Source organism: Chlorocebus sabaeus, chromosome 4 (assembly GCF_047675955.1).
Source record: "Chlorocebus sabaeus isolate Y175 chromosome 4, mChlSab1.0.hap1, whole genome shotgun sequence".
In the NCBI taxonomy this organism is placed as follows: Eukaryota; Metazoa; Chordata; class Mammalia; order Primates; family Cercopithecidae; genus Chlorocebus; species Chlorocebus sabaeus.
In genome coordinates, this window is record NC_132907.1 from 16546831 (window position 1) to 16565272 (window position 18442).

General features: G+C 36.6%; 1 protein-coding gene across 5 annotated transcripts in view; it reads right to left on the bottom strand.

Moving 5' to 3' along the window:
* The window catches only part of ZFYVE16 (zinc finger FYVE-type containing 16), a 64386-nt gene that overhangs the window by 11044 nt on the left and 34900 nt on the right, over positions 1–18442 (bottom strand). For all 5 annotated transcript variants that reach the window (XR_005234607.2, XR_012092735.1, XM_073014654.1 and 2 more), the window contains 7 exons: positions 17609–17731; positions 16606–16761; positions 15522–15746; positions 11774–11856; positions 10975–11079; positions 10449–10596; positions 8019–8099 (listed from right to left, as the gene is read on the bottom strand). Coding sequence is in view for 3 of the 5 variants with exons in the window: in XM_073014654.1 (XP_072870755.1) it covers positions 8019–8099; positions 10449–10596; positions 10975–11079; positions 11774–11856; positions 15522–15746; positions 16606–16761; positions 17609–17731 (921 nt within the window). In the remaining 2 variants the exon portion in view is untranslated. The remainder of the gene's footprint in view (positions 1–8018; positions 8100–10448; positions 10597–10974; positions 11080–11773; positions 11857–15521; positions 15747–16605; positions 16762–17608; positions 17732–18442) is intronic.

An 18442-nucleotide genomic window follows, 5' to 3' on the forward strand; every position in this document is an offset into this window, starting at 1 on the left:
AACTATCCTAGTCTTTGCTGGAAGGTCTATGTGCTTGTTAGGGCATGCCTTCAACATTCAAGTCAGGCAGTGGACAACTCTACCTTGGCTATCACTTCCTGCTTGTGCAGAGGCTCAAGGTCCATCTGAGGTGGACACATAGGACCTTCCCAGGTCTTTCCTGGGCATGTGCACAGCCTTGTACTTGCAACTTGCATGTGACCCCTTACCAACATAGCATTCTCCAGCTTTTACTTTTAACCTTTAGATTTACCTGTTTGCCTCAATTGTTATCCACAGCTCTATTTAACCAGAGGCTGGTTAAATACTTGCTGTATGCATAATCATTCCATTTTGACAAATGCTCCCTGAGGAAAGATTTTTCCCACTGGGTAAGCTTAGAGTCAGGACAAGTAAAACAGCCTTGTAAGTAGGGTCTTCCAGGAAACCACCTGAGAAGTCAAATAATGACAACCGTCTGATAGTAAGTTTTTGAAGGAGCTCCAACCCCTTACTGCCCCCACCATTGGCTATAAGCCCGCTGGTTTTCAAGGATTCTGCTGTGCTGCAGAAGAGAGGATAGGTATAGGGCAAGTTAAAATAACAGAAAGCTTGCTATTCTTACCAAGATTCTGTCACTTTTTCTTTAATAAACCATCCCCAATTGCTATAAACTTTTGGTTAATTTCCAGAGTTCTGAAAGAGTTGCTTCTGATTCTTTGCCAGTTTCCTCATTCCTTTTATGGGGCAGAGTATTTTTTGAGGTTTTCAGTGTGGCAACTTTCACTAATGTCATCCTCCATAGTATCTCAGTTACAGAGCTTTATAGGAAACCCTTTTATCCAAAGAAATAGGAAAATATGGCCTATATACGAAGGGAAAAGCAAGTAACAGGGACTGTCCGTAAGGAAACAAAGACATTACACTTACTAGACAAAGGGTATAAATCAATTATTGTAAATATGCTCAGACAACTAAAGGAAACTATGTCTAAAGAATCAAAGAAAGTATGAGAATGATGTCTAACCAGAGTATCAATGAAATGATATAAATTACAAAATTATAAGAAAAAAATACAAATTCTGGAGTTCAAAATTACTATTAAAATGAAAACTTCACTAGTGGAGTTCAACAACAGATTTGATTAGGCAGAAGAATTTGTGAATTTGAAAAGAGACCAACTAAGACTACCCAGTCTGATGAACAGGAAGAAAAAAGAAGAAAAATGAACAGACCCTCAGAGATGTTGTGGGTATATCATCAAGAATACCAACATATGCGGCTGGGCAGAGTGGCTCATGCCTGTAATCCCAGCACTTTGGGAGGCTGAGGCAGGTGGATCACCTGAGATCAGGAGTTCGAGACCAGCCTGGCCAACATGGTGAAACCCTGTCTCTACTAAAAGTACAAAAAATTAGCTGGGCGTGGTGGTGGGCGCCTATAATCCCAGCTAATGAGAAGCTGAGGCAGGAGAAACGCTTGAACCCGGGAGGCGGAGGTTGCAGTGAGTCAAGATCGCGCCATTGCACTCAAGCTTGAGCAACAACTGGGAAACTCCATCTCAAAAAAAAAAAAAAGAATACCAATATATGCATAATGAAAAACACTAATCTGAACATCTAAGAATCACGGAGAATTCCAAGTACACTATAAACGCAAAGGGATCCAGCCCTAAACACATCATAGTCAAATTGTGCACGACAAAGAGTGACATGAAAGCAGCAACAAAGCAAATCATGACATACAAAGGATTTCAAATAAAATTAACTGCTGACTTCCTAATCAGAAACTATGTAGAGGCCAGGCACAGTGGCTCATGCCTATAATTCCAATGCTTTGGGAGGGTGAGGCAGGAGGAATGCTTGAGCCCAGGAGTTTGAGACCAGCCTGGGCAACACAGTGAGACCCTGTCTCTACAAAAAATAGAAAAAAATTAGCTAGACATGGTGGTACATGTCTGTAGTTCCAGCTACTCAGGAGGCTGAGATGGGAGGGTCATTTGAGCCCAAGAGTCAAGGCTGTAGTGAGCTGTGATCATGCCACTGCACTCCAGCCAGGGTGACAGAGCTAAATCCTGTCTCAAAAAAAAAGAAAGAAAGAAAAGGAAAAAAAAAAAAAGAAACCATGGAGGCCAGAAGACAGTGGAAAGACATATTCAAAGTGCTAAATGAAAAATATTATTAACCAGAAAGTCTACATCCAGCAAAATTCTCCTTCAAAAATGAAGAAGAAATTAGCACATTCCCATATAAACAAAAACAGAGAAAACGTGTTGCTGGCGCATCTCAAGTACAAGAAATACTAAAGGAAGTCCCTCACACTTAAATAAAAGGATGCTAGACAGTAACTTGAATGCACATGAATAAAAGAATAGGTAAGGTAACTATATAGGTTAATATGTAAGAACATAAACGTATTTTGGGTTGTAACTCTTTCCTCTTCTCATTTAAAAAACATCTGCATAAATCAATAATTATAAATCAGGGTTAATGGGCACATAGTGTATAAACATGTAGTTTGTATGGCAATAACAACACAAAGGAGGAGAGAGGAAATGATAAACAGGAGGAAACTTTTTGCATACTATGGAAATTAGATTGGTATTTATCTGAATTATATTGTTAAACATTTAGGTATTAACTGTAATGCCTATTAAATAACCAAAAAAAATATTAAAAGAAATGACAAGTGAATTAAAATGGCACACTAGAAAATATCTAACACACAAAAAAAATCTAACACAAAAAAACAGTAGGGAAGGAACAGAGAAACAAAATATAATTGACAAACCTTTACTAGAATAACCAAGAAAAAAAGAAGATTCCAATTACTAAAATCAGCAATTAATGAGGGGACATTACTACCAACATCATAGAAATAAAGGATTATAAGGGATTACTACGAAGAATGCTATGCCAACAAATTAGATAACATAAATGAAATGGATAAATTCTTAGTGATGTGGTTAGGCTTTGTGTCCCCACCCAAATCTCATCTTGAATTCTAATCCCCATAATCCTCACATGTCAAGGGAGAGAACAGGTGGAAGTAACTGAATCATGGGGGCAGTTTCCCCCATGCTGTTCTTGTGATGAGACAGTTCTAGAAAGATCTGATGGTTTTATAAGGGGCTCTTCCCCTTAGCTCAGCACTTCTACCTGCCGCCTTGTGAAGAAGGTGCTTTGCTTCCCCTGCACCTTCTACCATGATCATAAGTTTCCTGAGGCTGTGCTGAACTGTGAGACAATTAAACCTCTTTCCTTTATAAATTACCCAGTCTTGGGTATGTCCTTATATAGCAGCATGAGAACAGACTAATACAGTAAATTGATACCACACAGAGTGGGGTGTTGCTATAAAGATACTTGAAAATGTGGAAGTGACTTTGGAACTGCGTATCAGGCAGAGGTTGGAACAGTTTGGCGGGATCAGAAGAAGAGAGGAAGATGTGGGAAAGTTTGAAACTTCCTAGCGACTTGTTGAATAGCTTTGACCAAAATGCTGATAGTGACATGGACAATGAAGTCCAGGCTGAGGTGATCTCAGATAGAGAGGAGGAACTTGTTGGGAATGAGAATAAAGGTGACTGTTGCTATGCTTTGGCAAAGAAACTGGCAGCATTTTGCCCCTGCCCTAGAGATCTGTGGAACTTCGAACTTGAGAGAGATAATTTAGGGTATCTGGCAGAAGAAATTTCTAAGCAGCAAAGCATTCAAGAGGTGATTTAGGGGCTCTAAAAAACATTAAGTTTTATGCATTCACAAAGATACACTTTGGAACTGAAACTTACGTTTAAATGGGAAGCAGAGCATAAAAGTTTGGAAAATTTGCAGCCTGACAATGCAATAAAGAAAAACCCATTTTCTGAGAAGAAATTCAACCTGGTCGCAGAAACTTGCATAAGTAATGAGGAGCCAAACATTAATCCCCAAGACAATGGGGAAAATGTCTCTAGGGCATCTCAGAGACCTTCACAACAGCCCCTCCCATTACAGGCCTGGAGGTCTAGGAGGGAAAAATGGTTTTGTGGGCCGGGTACAGGACCTTACTGCTTTGTGTAGTCTCAGGACTTGGTGCCCAGTGTCTCAGTCATGGCTAAAGGGGCCAACATACAGCTCAGGCCATTGCTTCAAAGGGTGCATGCCCCAAGCTTTGGTGGCTTACAGGTGGTGTTGGGCCTGTAGGTGCACAGAAGTCAAGAACTGAGGTTTGGGAACCTCCACCTAGATTTCAGAGGATGCATGGAAATGCCTGGAGGTCCAGGCAGAAGTTTGCTGCAGGCGTGGAGCCCTCACAGAGAACCTCTGCTAGGGCAGTGTAGAAGGGAAATGTGGGGTTGGAGCACTCACAGAGTCCCCACTGGGGCACTGCCTAGTGGAGCTGTGAGAAGAGGGTAACCATACTCCATACCCCAGAATGGTAGATCCACCAACAGCTCATACTGTGCGCTTGGGAAAGTGCCAGACACTCAACACCAGCACATGAAAACAGCTGTGAGAGGCTGTACCCTGCAAAGCCACAGGGCCAGAGGCTGCCCAAGGCTGTAGAAGCCCACCTTTTACATCAGCATGACCTGGATGTGAAACATGGAGTCAAAGGAAATCATTTTAGAGGTATAAGATTTGATTGCCCTGCTGGATTTCAGACTTGCACGGGGCCTGTAGTGCCTTCATTTTGGCCAATTTCTCACATTTGGAATGGGTGTATTTACCCAGTGCCTGTACCCTAAATGTATCTGGGAAGTAACTAACTTGCTTTTGATTTTACAAGCTCATAGGCAGAAGGGACTTGCCTTGTCTCAGATGAGACTTTGGACTTGGACTTTTGGGTTAATGCTGGAATATGTTAAGATTTTGGGAGACTGTTGCAAAGACATGTTTGTGTCTTGAAATGTGAGAACATGAGATTTGGGAGGCGCCAGGGGAAGAATGATATAGTTAGGCCTTGTGTCCCTACCCAAATCTCATTTTGAATTGTAATCCCCATTAATCCCCACATGTCAAGGGAGAGACCAGGTGGAGGTAACTGGATCATGGGGGCAGTTTCCCCCATGCTGTTCTAATGATAGCAAGTGAGTTCTCACAAGATCTGATGGTTTTATAAGGGGCTCTTCCCCCTTAACTCAGCACTTCTCCTTCCTGCTGCCTTGTGAAGAAGGTGCCTTGCTTCCCCTTCACCTTCCACCATGACTGTAAGTTTCCTGAAGCCTCCCCAGCCATACTGAACTGTGAGCCAATTAAACCTCCTTCCTTTGTAAATTACCCAGTCTCAGGCAGTTCTTCATAGCAGTGTGAAAACGGACTAACACACTTAGAAAGCCACATATTAACATAATTGATTAAAAAAGAATTAGAAAATCTAAATGTATGGACAGAATTGTATTCCCCCAGAGTTCTTATGTTGAAGCCCTAACCCCCAAATATAACTGTATTTGGAGTTGGACCTTTAAGGAGGTAATTAAAGCTAAATAAAGTCATAAAGGTGAGGCCTTAATCTGAAAGGACTGGTGTTTTTTTGTTTTTTTTGTTTGTTTGTTTGTTTTGAGACAGTCTCTCACTCTGTCACCTAGGCTAGAGTGCAATGGCACGATCTCGGCTCACTGCAACCTCTGCCTCCCAGGTTCATATGATTCTCCTGCCTCACCCTCCCAAGTAGCTGGGATCACAGGCACCCACCACTATGCCCAACTAATTTTTGTATTTTTAGTCGAGATGGGGTTTCACCATGGTGGCCAGGCTCAAACTCCTGACCTCAAACGATCCACCTGCCTCAGCCTCCCAAAGTGCTGGGATTACAGGCGTGATCCACCATACCCAGCCTAGGACTAGTGTTCTTATAAGAAGAAGAGATACTGGAGCTCTGAGAGTGCACACAGAGAAAAGGCCATGTAAGGACACAGCCACCCACAAGCCAAGGAGACAAGCCTTACCATAAACCAACCTTGCTGGCACCTTGATCTTGGACTTCTGGCCTCCAGAATTGTGAGAAAATAAATATATGTTTTTTACATTACTCAATCTGTTGTATTTTGTTATGGCAGCCCAAATTGATTAAGATGAAGTAATCACACACACAAAAAAACTGAAAATACTCATAATTAAAAGAGTAGACATAATTATTTGCAGTGACTGGATCTTATTTGGATACCGATTTGAACAAACATTTTAAGAAGTGAGAAAATCGGGGTAATGTGACTACTGATTGGATATACAGGAATTATTGATATAATATTTATGTGTGATAATACAGGTGTCCCTTATCAGAAGTGCACAGGGCCAAAAGTGTTTCAGATTTCAGATTTTTTTTTTTGGATTTTGGAATATTTGCATTATATACTTGGCAGTTGAGCATCTGAAACTGAAATGTGAAATCTGAAATGCTCCAATGAGCACTTCTATAGAGTGTCATGTCAGCGCTCAAAGAGTTTAGGATTTTGAATCATTTCAGATTTCAGATTTTTGGATTTGGAATGCCTAATCTGTAGTTTTGTGCTTACGTTTCTCAAAAAATACTTTTTCTTTTAGAAATATATATTATTTGTGAATGAAATGATATAATAAAAATAACACAATGAGAGGAGAGTAGGTAAGGAGTATGGATAAAGTAGGATTGGCTATAAATTGATAATTGTCAAAGGTGGGTGATGGTTCCATTAATGTTTATCATATTATCCTTTTTTGCTTTTATACATGCTTGATTTTTTCATAGTAAAAGTGAAAATGTTTACAATAATAATAAAATAGTATGGAATTGGTACAGAGTTAAGCAAACGGACTAAAACAAAACAAAAGCTAAGAATATATCGCCCAGAAATGGATTATTGTGCAAGTAAAACATGCTATGTGACAGAGATAGCATTAACAATTACTAGGGCAAAGGGAAAATTCAATATCTGATGCTGGATCAACCCCTATTCAAATGACAAAAAAAGTCACTGGATTTCTCTACCTCACACAGCACACAAAATTAAATTCCAGATAAATTAGGGACTTAAGTGTGAAAGGCAAAACTTTAAATCTTCAAAGACAACACAGGAGAATATCTTTCAAAACCATATCATAGACTTCTTAAAAAACATTAGCCATAAAAGAGTCATAAATTATACTGTATTAAAATGACAACTTCTACTTAAAAAGACACTAAAAATGGGAGAGGAGGAATATAAAATACATAAAGTTGTGTAACTACAAGTCAGTCAGAAAAAGATGCACAATCCAATAGAAAAAAGGGCAAAAGATATGAACAGACGTTTCACAGAAGAGGCAACATGCATGTCCAATAAATACGTAATAGGATGCTCTGCTTATTAGTAATTAGGGATATGCTAATTATGACTATATTCAGAGACACCTACAGGATTGACACAAATTAAGCAGTCTGATAATATCATGTTTGGAGAAAATGTAGACCAATCATAAATTTTATATATTCTGATGGTAATGTAAATTGGTACAACCAATTTGGAAAGCAACTTAGCAATACTTTGTAAAGTGAACATTTACTAATCTATTAGCCCATAAATTCCACTCCTGCATATATATTTTAGAGAAACTCTTGAATATATTCTTAGAAGAGAAACAACCCAGAAGTTCATGATCAGGAGATGAATATATTGTCATACATTCACAAAATATTTAATAGCATTTAAAATGAATAAGCTATAGTTGTAAGAAACAACATGCATAAATTTTAGAAACTCATGTATGAAAATAGGGAATTCTACATAACTATGTGAAGAATGATTTCACTTTATCTCTGAAATAAGTATAAACAATATGTTGTTTAGGCAGATGTATATACAAAGTAAAAAACAATTAAGCAAGAGAATGATAAACACCGTATTCAGTCTAGTCACTAATTCCTGGGGAGAGGCAGAAGAGAGAGGTAAGTCTTCTACTTCTTGTGCTGATTGATTTCATAAGTTTGTGGTACTGTGCTTTATAACTTACATATGTTCTTGTGTAAATATCAAACATATTTTTAAAAGGTTACAGAAAAATTACTCTACATTAAAACATCATTAAAAATGAAATTCATACCTTCAACTATGCTGGACTTAGCAAGAAATCCTGAAGATGTTTTTAGAGCTCCATTGAATACCACAAAACTTGCACCTGTCACTGATCAAGAAATACAACAATTATTTGTTTTAAACTGCTCATTTTTATGTTACGCATTTGTTAAATGCAGAATGTGGATATGCACATAAGTACTCAATAATGTTATACCCACACAACTTACACTAGAAAACTAATTATAAAAACAAAAAAAAAGAGAGATAAAATATTACATTAAAATAAGTTAATGCGCTGCATGCAGTGGCTCATGCCACCGGATTGGTGGCTCAATCCCAGCACTTTGGGAGGCCAAAAAGGGCGGATCACCTGAGGTCAAGGGTGGATCACCTGAGGTCAAGGGCGGATCACCTGACCAGCCTGGCCAACATGATGAAACCTCGTCTCTACTAAAAATACAAAAATTAGCCAGGAGTGGTGGCAGGCACCTATAATCCCGGCCACTCAGGAGGCTGAGGCAGAACTGCTGGAACCCAGGAGGTGGAGGTTCCAGTGAGCCAAGATCGCGCCACTGCACTCCAGCCTGGACGACAGAGCAAGACTCTGTCTCAAATAAATAAATAATTTAATGGTTTTATTAACAATTGATGGAGTATTATACTGTTTTAAATGTTTGTGCCTATATTACTGAGGGTGTAGGAAATCAAACATTCACTACTGGTGACAGCACAAATCAGAACAGTCTTTCTGGAGCCCTAACTTGGCATTTTTCTATTAAAATTACAAGTAAATGTATCCTTTGACACACCAATTCCACTTCTAGGAATTTATCTTACAGATAGGTTCAAATGTGTACAAAACAGCATGTGTACAAAACTATTCACTATAGCATTTTTATAAATAGCCCCTAAGGATTGGTAACAACTTATGTCCATCAATAAGGGACAGTTAAATGACGTACAACATATAAAATGGAAAGTTCTGTAGAATATAAAAGCTCTTTATACACAAACATAGAATAATCTCCAAAGTGTGTTAACAACAACAACAAAAAAACAAGGTATAGAATGGAGAAAATATTAGGACTTGTCTAAAAAAGTGGAAGAAAGAGATAGATGTGTGTGTGTATTTCTTAAATATATATTAAAACAAAAATGTCTCTGAAAGGATATATAAGAACTGATAACATTGGTTTGGTTGCCTGTAGGGAAAGTAAGAGGATGGCTGGGTGGTCAAGGGAGGAAAGGAGATTTTTCACTATAAATATTAATAACTTAAATTTTACCACGTAAAAATATACCTATTCAACAAATAAATACTAAAAAGTTGTTAAATTTTAGTGGCAAAAATGCCAATATCATGTTAAGTGATAAAGTACAATATAAAAGTATAACTATCCAGTATAAAATCATCTATTTAACATATATGTTAATATAAGAAGGATATACAGTAAAATGTCAATAGTGACCATAGCTTGGCACTTTCCTCTTTTACTACTTTTGTTTTTTCTTGAGATGGAGTCTCAATCTGTCGCTCTGTCACCCAGGTTGGAGTACAGTGGCATGATCTCGACTCACTGCAAGCTCCGCCTTCCAGGTTCACGCCATTCTCCCGCCTCAGCCTCCCGAGTAGCTGGGACTATAGGTGCACGCCGCCAAACCTAGCTACTTTTTTGTATTTTTAATAGAGACGGGGTTTCACTGTATTAGCCAGGATGGTCTCGATCTCCTGACCTCATGATCTGCCTGCCTCAGCCTCCCAAAGTGCTGGGATTACAGGCGTGAGCCACCACGCCCGGCCTCTTTTATTACTTTTCAAAATGTATTTTCCAAGCTTACTACAAATAAGTATATATTACTTTTATAAGCAGAGGAAAAAATTTTACTAGCAGCCAGGATGTCAAGACTATTTTAAGTATGTTATCCTATAATAATGTATTAATTTTATGAAATGCTTCCATTTGACTTTCAATTTGTTAGGCCTTCTACTGCAAGGGTTTGGTAATCATAGCAATCACTGAAGCCATTCAGCCAGAACCGAGAGTAATGTCATTCACAGATGCTGCTTGTTATGTTTTATAAATCATTCTTACCCTTATCACCCTGTGCTCCCCAAACTAAGAGAAGTCAGAGCAGAGAGTGAATAAATGTGAAAAGAAATACCTTATTTCAGAAAGAAACTACTCAAAGAAAGACTCCCACCCTATGGGATATACTAAACCTAAAGATATCAAAAGCAATACAGTCTTCCAAGTCTGTAAGCCTAATGCAGTCCAAGAGAAAAACAAAAATTAGAAGCAATTTTAAAATCTGTTTTGTAGCTAAAATTTCAAAGCATACTGTTTTGTCACCAACAATTCAGCAAATAAGTAAATATACATATATTTCCCCCTTGAAAGGAATTCTATTAATTGAGGTGGTTTTGTAAATTAGCACTAGGAACCATGATGCTCACCTTTTCTAGGATGGCCAGTGGCACTGTTGGCCTGGGTTTGATAAATTCCATCATTCTGTATACACACTAGATGAGAATCTGCTTCTGTACTGAAACTAGCTCCAATGCTAATGACATGCTCATTAGAAGAATTTAGTACTTTCATTACCTGGAAAAAAACAAAAACAACAACACTTGTTTAGAAACACTTTTAACATTGTATGCCTATTCTAAGAGCCACGTTCCTGACCAGCTTCATAATTGTCAAGCTTTGGTCTGGACAACTCCCTGGGAATGTGATAGAAACAAATGTTTTAAAATAAAATCACTTCAGTTGAACAGTAATCACCTCAATAAAACAGTAAGGAGAAAAAAAATATGATCAAACAGATTATTTACTAGCAAACAAATTCTATAATTTCAAAAACAATGTTTGTTGCCATAATACATTAGATAGTCTAATTCAAAACAAAAAATTTAATGTGACACAATTCTAAGGAACTCTAATGTTCAATAATTGTCATTTGAATAAAACAATTATACTTACATCGCTGTACTTTTTCCGTGGTATTTTTATGCAGCTTTTTCCCATTTCCATATGAATCAACAGTTGATCTATATTATGCAAGGTATACTGGTAATTTCGAAGGTCCTACATAGAATAATCGCATTACCATAAACTACTAACCATGAGCATTTTTCCATCCATTAAATCCTTCTTTAAGAAATCCTTCTCCACAACAGTAATAAAGAATATGATTCTCAGGAAAAATTTTGTAGTATTTAGGGTACCTCCTCTTTCTAGTTACAGAACTTCCAAAACAGAAAAGGTCTTCAAACTATGCATGGATAAATACAAGTGAGTCCACTGAAATATTTTTCTATGGTAACAGGGAAACACAAAATTACAAAAAGTGTAAGTGGAAAGGAACTTTAGGTATTATCTAATCCAACACTTCCTATTATAAACGAGAAAACTAAGGTCATAATTTGCTCAAAATCACAAGACTGACTGACTTTACTAATACATTTACAAAAGTTTCAACAACTTTAAGAGGTCTGTATAGAGTTATTACATTACCTAAACATCCAAGAACTGCAGGAGAATGAATCAAAAGGCAATTAGAATCAGGTACACATACATGAGGAGATAGTACGTTCTAAAAAAGCAATTCATCAAAAACTGAGCACTAATATGTTAAAATAATTATGATTTATTGTAAATGAATGGTCATTATACCAAACATGGCAAATTAAAGTAGGAAAATATAAATGTGTAAACTTTGCTAAATAAAGTTTTAAAGTAACAGTATAAAAACACCTAATAAAATAGTTCAATTACTCACAACAAGTAAGTTCATAATAGTGTGTCCTATTTCTCCAAAAAGAGATTTGCGGCCTCTGATACTTGTTAGAGGAGCAGGATATGCTATACATAAGAAAGGAAAACTGGTTACTATAACAAAAAAAAAAAAAGCCCAAATTATTGAATTTATTACCTTCAATTCTCATTCTACAAACAACATTATGTAAAAATATCACCCAATCAGTTCTTAAGGGAGAGAGATAATTTTTTTTTTTTTTTTGAGACAAGGTCTCACTCTGTTGCCCAAGCTGGAAGGCAGCGGTGCAATCTCGATTCATTGCAACCTCCGCTTCCAGGATTCAAGCAAGTCTCCTGCCTCAGCCTCCCAAGTAGCTGGGATTATAGGTGCATGTCACCACGCCTGGCTAATTTTTGTATTTTTAGTAGAGACAGGGTTTCACCATATTGGCCAGGCTGGTCTCAACCTCCTGACCTCAGGTGATCTGCCCACCTTGGCCTCCCAAAGTGCTGGAATTACAGGAATGAGTAACCACACCCAGCCAAGAGATAATATTAACACTTACTGTTTATCTATGTATCTACTAGATGCTAATTTGAACTGGGAAGTATACATACGTTATCTTATTTAAATCCAGCAACAACCTAATGAGTGTGTCTATACTATTTCATAAATGAGAAAGTTGAGACACAGAAATGAATCAACTTGTTCCTAGTGGCTAAGTTAATAATTGGTGAAACAGATTTGGAACTAGGTTTGTCTGATTCCAAAGTATTTAATCTTTTCATTATACATCTTGTTTCTGCAAAATTATAGGGGGTGGAAAATTACGATAACTGGTTAGAACTCTATAAATTTCTGATAATTTAAAGATAAATACAAAGAACTAAAGACTTTTAAGGCATTCATAATTAATATTCAATTGTGCTAATTTATGAATGGTCGTAAACTTTTAAAGTTCTTAGTTCAGCATGATAAAAGAAATATACAGATAGAGTTAGGGAAACTAATGCACAAAAAGGGAAGGGACATGAGGTTGGTTACCTAACTATGTTCTTTCTTTAGAGCACCATAAATACTGGACACCAAAAAGGAAAAGAGACCTTACTGGCAACGCAGCAGGGATTTTGAAGGAAAGAAGGCAAGACTATTTCTATAGTGATAACACACAGACACATTTGTAACCTTCAGTTCTCAAGTTAGGTCTTAAGCAAACTAATCTTTTTAATGTCTATTACACAAATACACTTCCTTAAAATTCTAAAGGAGCACCACATACCCAACATTAGCTGCTTTAAAGACTTAAGTCAAAGTAGTCATATTCTTGCTAGTACAAACATATTTTGTAATTCTAAAAAGGCAACTAAGTTATTTGAAGGACAGTGGGTCTAATTCGAAAAAAATACAAGACATTAGTGTTAAAAGACATACAAATGATAAAGGACATGATTAACTGCTAACTTTTTGCCTTATATGAATAAGGGGGCATCCTTTGCAATATGAAGAGGTAATTTTGTTTAAAACACTGTTCTCAACAGGTTATAGCTTAGAATGACATACTATCTGAGTTACAAAGGGACCTCATAAATCATCTATTTGAACATTTAATGGTATTCAAAACCAGTGATCTCAGCATAAAACCACAGATATTTTCAAAAGCACTTAAAAATTACTAATTTGAGACAGTTACTTTCAGTCTTTATTCTTGGGACTTTCACTTTCACATTAGTTTTTTCAAATGTACGTTACCTCTGTAACAAAATACACACACACACACACACACACACACACAGAGTTCACATCTAAAAAGACATGGGCACCAATAATGTCAAAGTGCCAGTCTATGTAAAATCTAGTAGAACAGAAAGAATTCAGAAAACAGCTGAGGCGAATTAACTATTATATATAACTGACAATTTCCCCTCATTACTACTAAATAGCTTATCATAGCTTTGCAGTTCCAATCCCTATGATTTATGAGAAGCCCTTCATATTGCTCCATGATTCTCCAACCTTCAGTGTGAGAAAACCAGACTATCTAGAAGTGCTACTGGCAAAAATACTGGCCATACTTACAGACATGTTCCATAATAATTTGATTAGCTAGTTTATTCCCCTAATCGTCTATTAAAAAATATTAAATCAGAGGCAAAATACTGGGTTGAATCGATGAAACATTTGGCTTAAAGTGAAATGTCTTAAGCTCTTTGGTTCACACAGTACAAAACCTGAGATGCAAATTAAATTTTGTTACTTTTCCCACAAGTTAATAGCATCACACATGTAAATCTTAAATGGTAAGGAACACCCATCCCCAAAATCACAATTTAATAAAATTTGCCAAATAGATTATCCCTTTTTTTTTGTCTATTCTGAAATAGTAATCACCACTTTTATAGCTTCTCAACATTTAATTTTCCTCCAAGAAAATCCCTACCAACTTATATTAGAATCAAATGTCTAAAAAGTTCATTAGACGTGATGTACTTCAAATGCAATAAATATATTTCTTGAAAAAAGTCAGAGATAAAAGATACAGTGGGAATTCAAAAAAGTTTAACACTAGAAATGATTCTAACTCAGAAATAACCATATATATAAACATCACAGCAGCTTTAGAATCACCAGTTGTGTCAAGGGTAGATAAGAAAATACACACACATGCCCATACACATGTAATGATATAGGCTATATCACCTTTGAGAGATAAACATCAGAATATAAAAATAAGAATAATCAAGCTTAGAAAAATAACCACAATTTCTAAGTACTTCCTTCCCTAAAAATAGTTAGCTTTTAATTATAGTCAGTAACTGAAAACAATAGCACTGCTAACCCAAAAATCCTTTGTTTGGCTTTATAATATAGAAAAATGGAGAGAGGCAATGATTTACCTTCTTAATATGCAGGCAACATAACAAACTCCCAACAGTAGATACTTTTAAGAAAATGTTAGCAGAAGTAATTAACACATGTTGAACATCCCAAATCTAAAAACCTAAAATCCAAAATGCTCTAAACTCTGTAACTTTTTCTTCTTTTTTTTTTTTTGAGACGTAGTCTTGCTCTGTCACCCTGGCTGGAATGCAAAGGCACAATCTCAGCTCACTGCAAAGCTGCCTCCTAGGTTCAGGTGAATTCTCCTGCTTCAGTCTCCTGAGTAGCTGGGATTACAGGCACCTGCCACCTTACCCAGCTAATTTTTGTATTTTTAGTAGAGACAGGGTTTCACCATGTTGGCCAGGCTGGTCTCGAACTCCTGACCTCATGTGATCCACCCACCTTGGCCTCCCAAAGTGCTGGGATTACAGGCGTGAGCCACTTGCCCGGCCTATAGCTTTTTCAAACGCCAACGTGATGCTCAAAAGAAATGCTCACTGGAGCATTTCAGATTTTGAATTTGGGATGCTTCACTGGTATGCATTCTGTGAATATTCCAGAATCTAAAAAAGTCCAAAATCCAAAAAACTGATCCAATATATTTCAGATATGGCATACTCAACCTGTACTGTGAAAGTTTTCTGTTTTGTTCTGAAATTTAAGAAGAAGAGTTTTAGGTAATAAAATAACTTATGAACATCTAGAAACTTGAAGATATACCACAGTTATCTAGACCAACCTGGTAGCAGAAGAGGGCTGTCTTAGAACTTTAAAAGCATAGCAAAATAAAAGTAGTTCCATTAATCCATTAAAATTGATGTTAATGATTCCCTGAAAGTCTTTACATTCTTTGAAAATACGCAATTTAACTTATTACTCTAAAACTTACCTTTATATTCTGCACCCAATCTCAACATTAAACGCATAGGAAAAACCTTTGCCCAGGGAATCTCAAGCTTCTGGATAAGAATTCCACAAAGAAAAGGATTACTTGGTAATGGGAGACCATCAAGTTTCTGAAAAGTAGGTGTAATAAACAGGAATCCTCCATGATCTTTGCTACTGAGAAAACTCTCAGTAAAGGTAATACTGTCCAAGTTTTCTATGTATTTTCCTGCAAAATAAAATCATTAGTAAAAAGATTTTAAGTTGTTTTGTTATTGTTTTGAAGAAATGTTCTGAGTTTGAATATCCCAATATAAACTGTCTTAAGTTAAGACACTATAGATTTTTTTTTTCTTGTTTCTGTTCTTGCAAAAGCATCTATTAAATACCTTCTGTACGAAAAGCTCCCAGTTATTCATGGATATTGGGGATTATGAACAAAAACCTGAAAATGTTTCCAACCGTTCAGTTTTTTCTCCTTACTGCATGGTCATGTGAAAAATGATCAAATCTCCTAGTCTTGTACAGACAGTAAGGAAATTACATAGATACATTTAAAAAACAAGGAGGCCGGCCAGGCACAGTGGCTCACGCCTGTAATCCCAGCACTTTGGGAGACTGAGGCGGGCGGGTCACTTGAGATCAGGAGTTCTAGACCAGCCTGGCCAGCATGCTGAAACCCTGCCTCTACTAAAAATACAAAAAGTAGCTGGGCATGATGGCAAGTGCCTGTAATCCCAACTACTTGAGAGGCAAAGGCAGAAGAATCGCTTGAATCCGGGATGTAAAGGTTGCAGTGAGCCAAGATTGTGCCACTGCACTCCAGCCTCGGTGGAGACACTGTCTCAAAAAAAAAAAAAAAAATCAACGATATATTTCCATTTTTTAAATACAAAAATCTGCATATAGACACTAATCACATAAAATGTTAGTTTTAAACAGACAAAATAATTATTAAGCTATTTTAAGAAATCAGCAATCTCTTCAAGAAATAATTCTTTAGTATAGCTAGCACAGCCAAAAGCATAAATGCCTTTAACAAATTTACCCATTCCCTAGTCTGAACAGTTCAGAATAAAATGCCATACCTTTTAGAGCATCCTTATACATGGTGATAAATAGTCTGAAGATGTCCTTAGGAATAGTATCTTCATTTGGCAAACGTAACAATAGAATAATAATTTCTGCCTGTCCCAAGCCATGCAATCCATTGGTTGAAAAGTACCAATATTTGTCTGAGGAATCTTAGATGATAAAAGAATATAACTATTAAGGTCAACTTCTATTAACCAAAAAACTAAGAACAATTGTTTCTGCATTTAACTTTTCTTTTTTTTTTTTAAAAGCAGAGACAGGGTTTCGCCATGTTGGCCAAATTGGTCTCGAACTCCTGACCTCAAGCGATCCACCCACCTTGGCCTCCCAAAGTGCTAGGATTACAAGCGTGAGCCACCACACCCAGCCATAACTTTTCAAATTCCTTGTGCTCCCAAAGTTCTTCTTATGAAAACCTTAAATTGAATTGTGTAAGATTCATATAAAGTAAGAAAAAGGATTATCAGAGGGAGCCAATTAATAAATAACATTAAAATAAAAGACACACTAAATGCTGAAATGTAGTGGATAAGAATCTAGTTTCAAATAGAATGAAAAGCTGACAGATGCATTATGGAGTAGTGAGGATTATTAATCATTAAGGATTATTAGGTCACATGTCACTTACTTTAAAACTGTCTTTACTGCTACTAAATCAGAATTGCTGCTTATTTCGGTTACTAAATTTCAAATTATCTAAAAGCCACAGGAGATATAGTCAATTGTATCATGAGAATCAAAATACAGCTCAGCTATATAAGCTCATGACCTAAACCTAAGATTGACTGAGGGATGCTAACACAAATCTGTAAGCTCATGTTTCAAGTCCTACTGAACATAAATTTGCAAAATTTATTTACAGTCACATATGGCTGAAAAACCAATATCCAATCCTGCTTATTTTTCACCAATGCCAGTCAAAATCTAACCTGAAGATGTAATTAATTGAGAAATCCTGCTTACCAATTAAGGAAATAAGGATAAATTATTACTTACAAAATACGAATTTGACATTCACGAGCAGATTTGCATTTAGGACAAATGTAACAGGATGAAAGCCTTCACCTTCAAGAAGCAAAATGATCTGCTCATGAGATGGATGTTCTTCTACTACAGGCACTAAATGATGAAAGTAATATATTAATCAGGATAAATATCCTGTTAAATATGCTTACAAATGAGAAAAAAACAAATTTATAAATCCACCAGTGGCCTGATCAAATTTAAAAACAAAAGCAAACATGTTTCATAAAATCAGTCAACAACCTAGACAACTGTTAAATAGTAATTTTTACTTTTCTTTCCATGTAAAGTTATTAATACTGTAATGTATATAGTATATTTACACTATGTTGATTAAACAGCAAATGTATACAATTTTAGCACCTTCAAAGTTTTAAGACAAACATTTTTATAAAGTGGATTCCAGTTTGGCAGGCACTCCATTTATAATTTTTGAAATGTACAAGTCTGTGAAAGTAGTCTAGACCCACGTTATATATGCTGCTTGCTACCACATGCCTGTGTCAGCACTTGCTACTATATGCCTATATCAGTGACCAGGTAGCAAAAAAATAAATAAAAATAAAATAAAAAATCTTGACAATCAATAGAAAGATACGCATGGCACACAAAGAACAGGGCTTACTCTATTTTTGCCACTACACCTAGATTCATGTAATGGCTCCTGCTGACAGAACACAGATCCGAAGCTTCATTCCCCTACACTATCACACAGAGAACTGCCACGTGACATAATGCCTGGAGTGACAAGTGTCTATCCTAGAAACCACTCTGGGGTGGGGGTTAGCCATAGAATCTCCTGCTTGA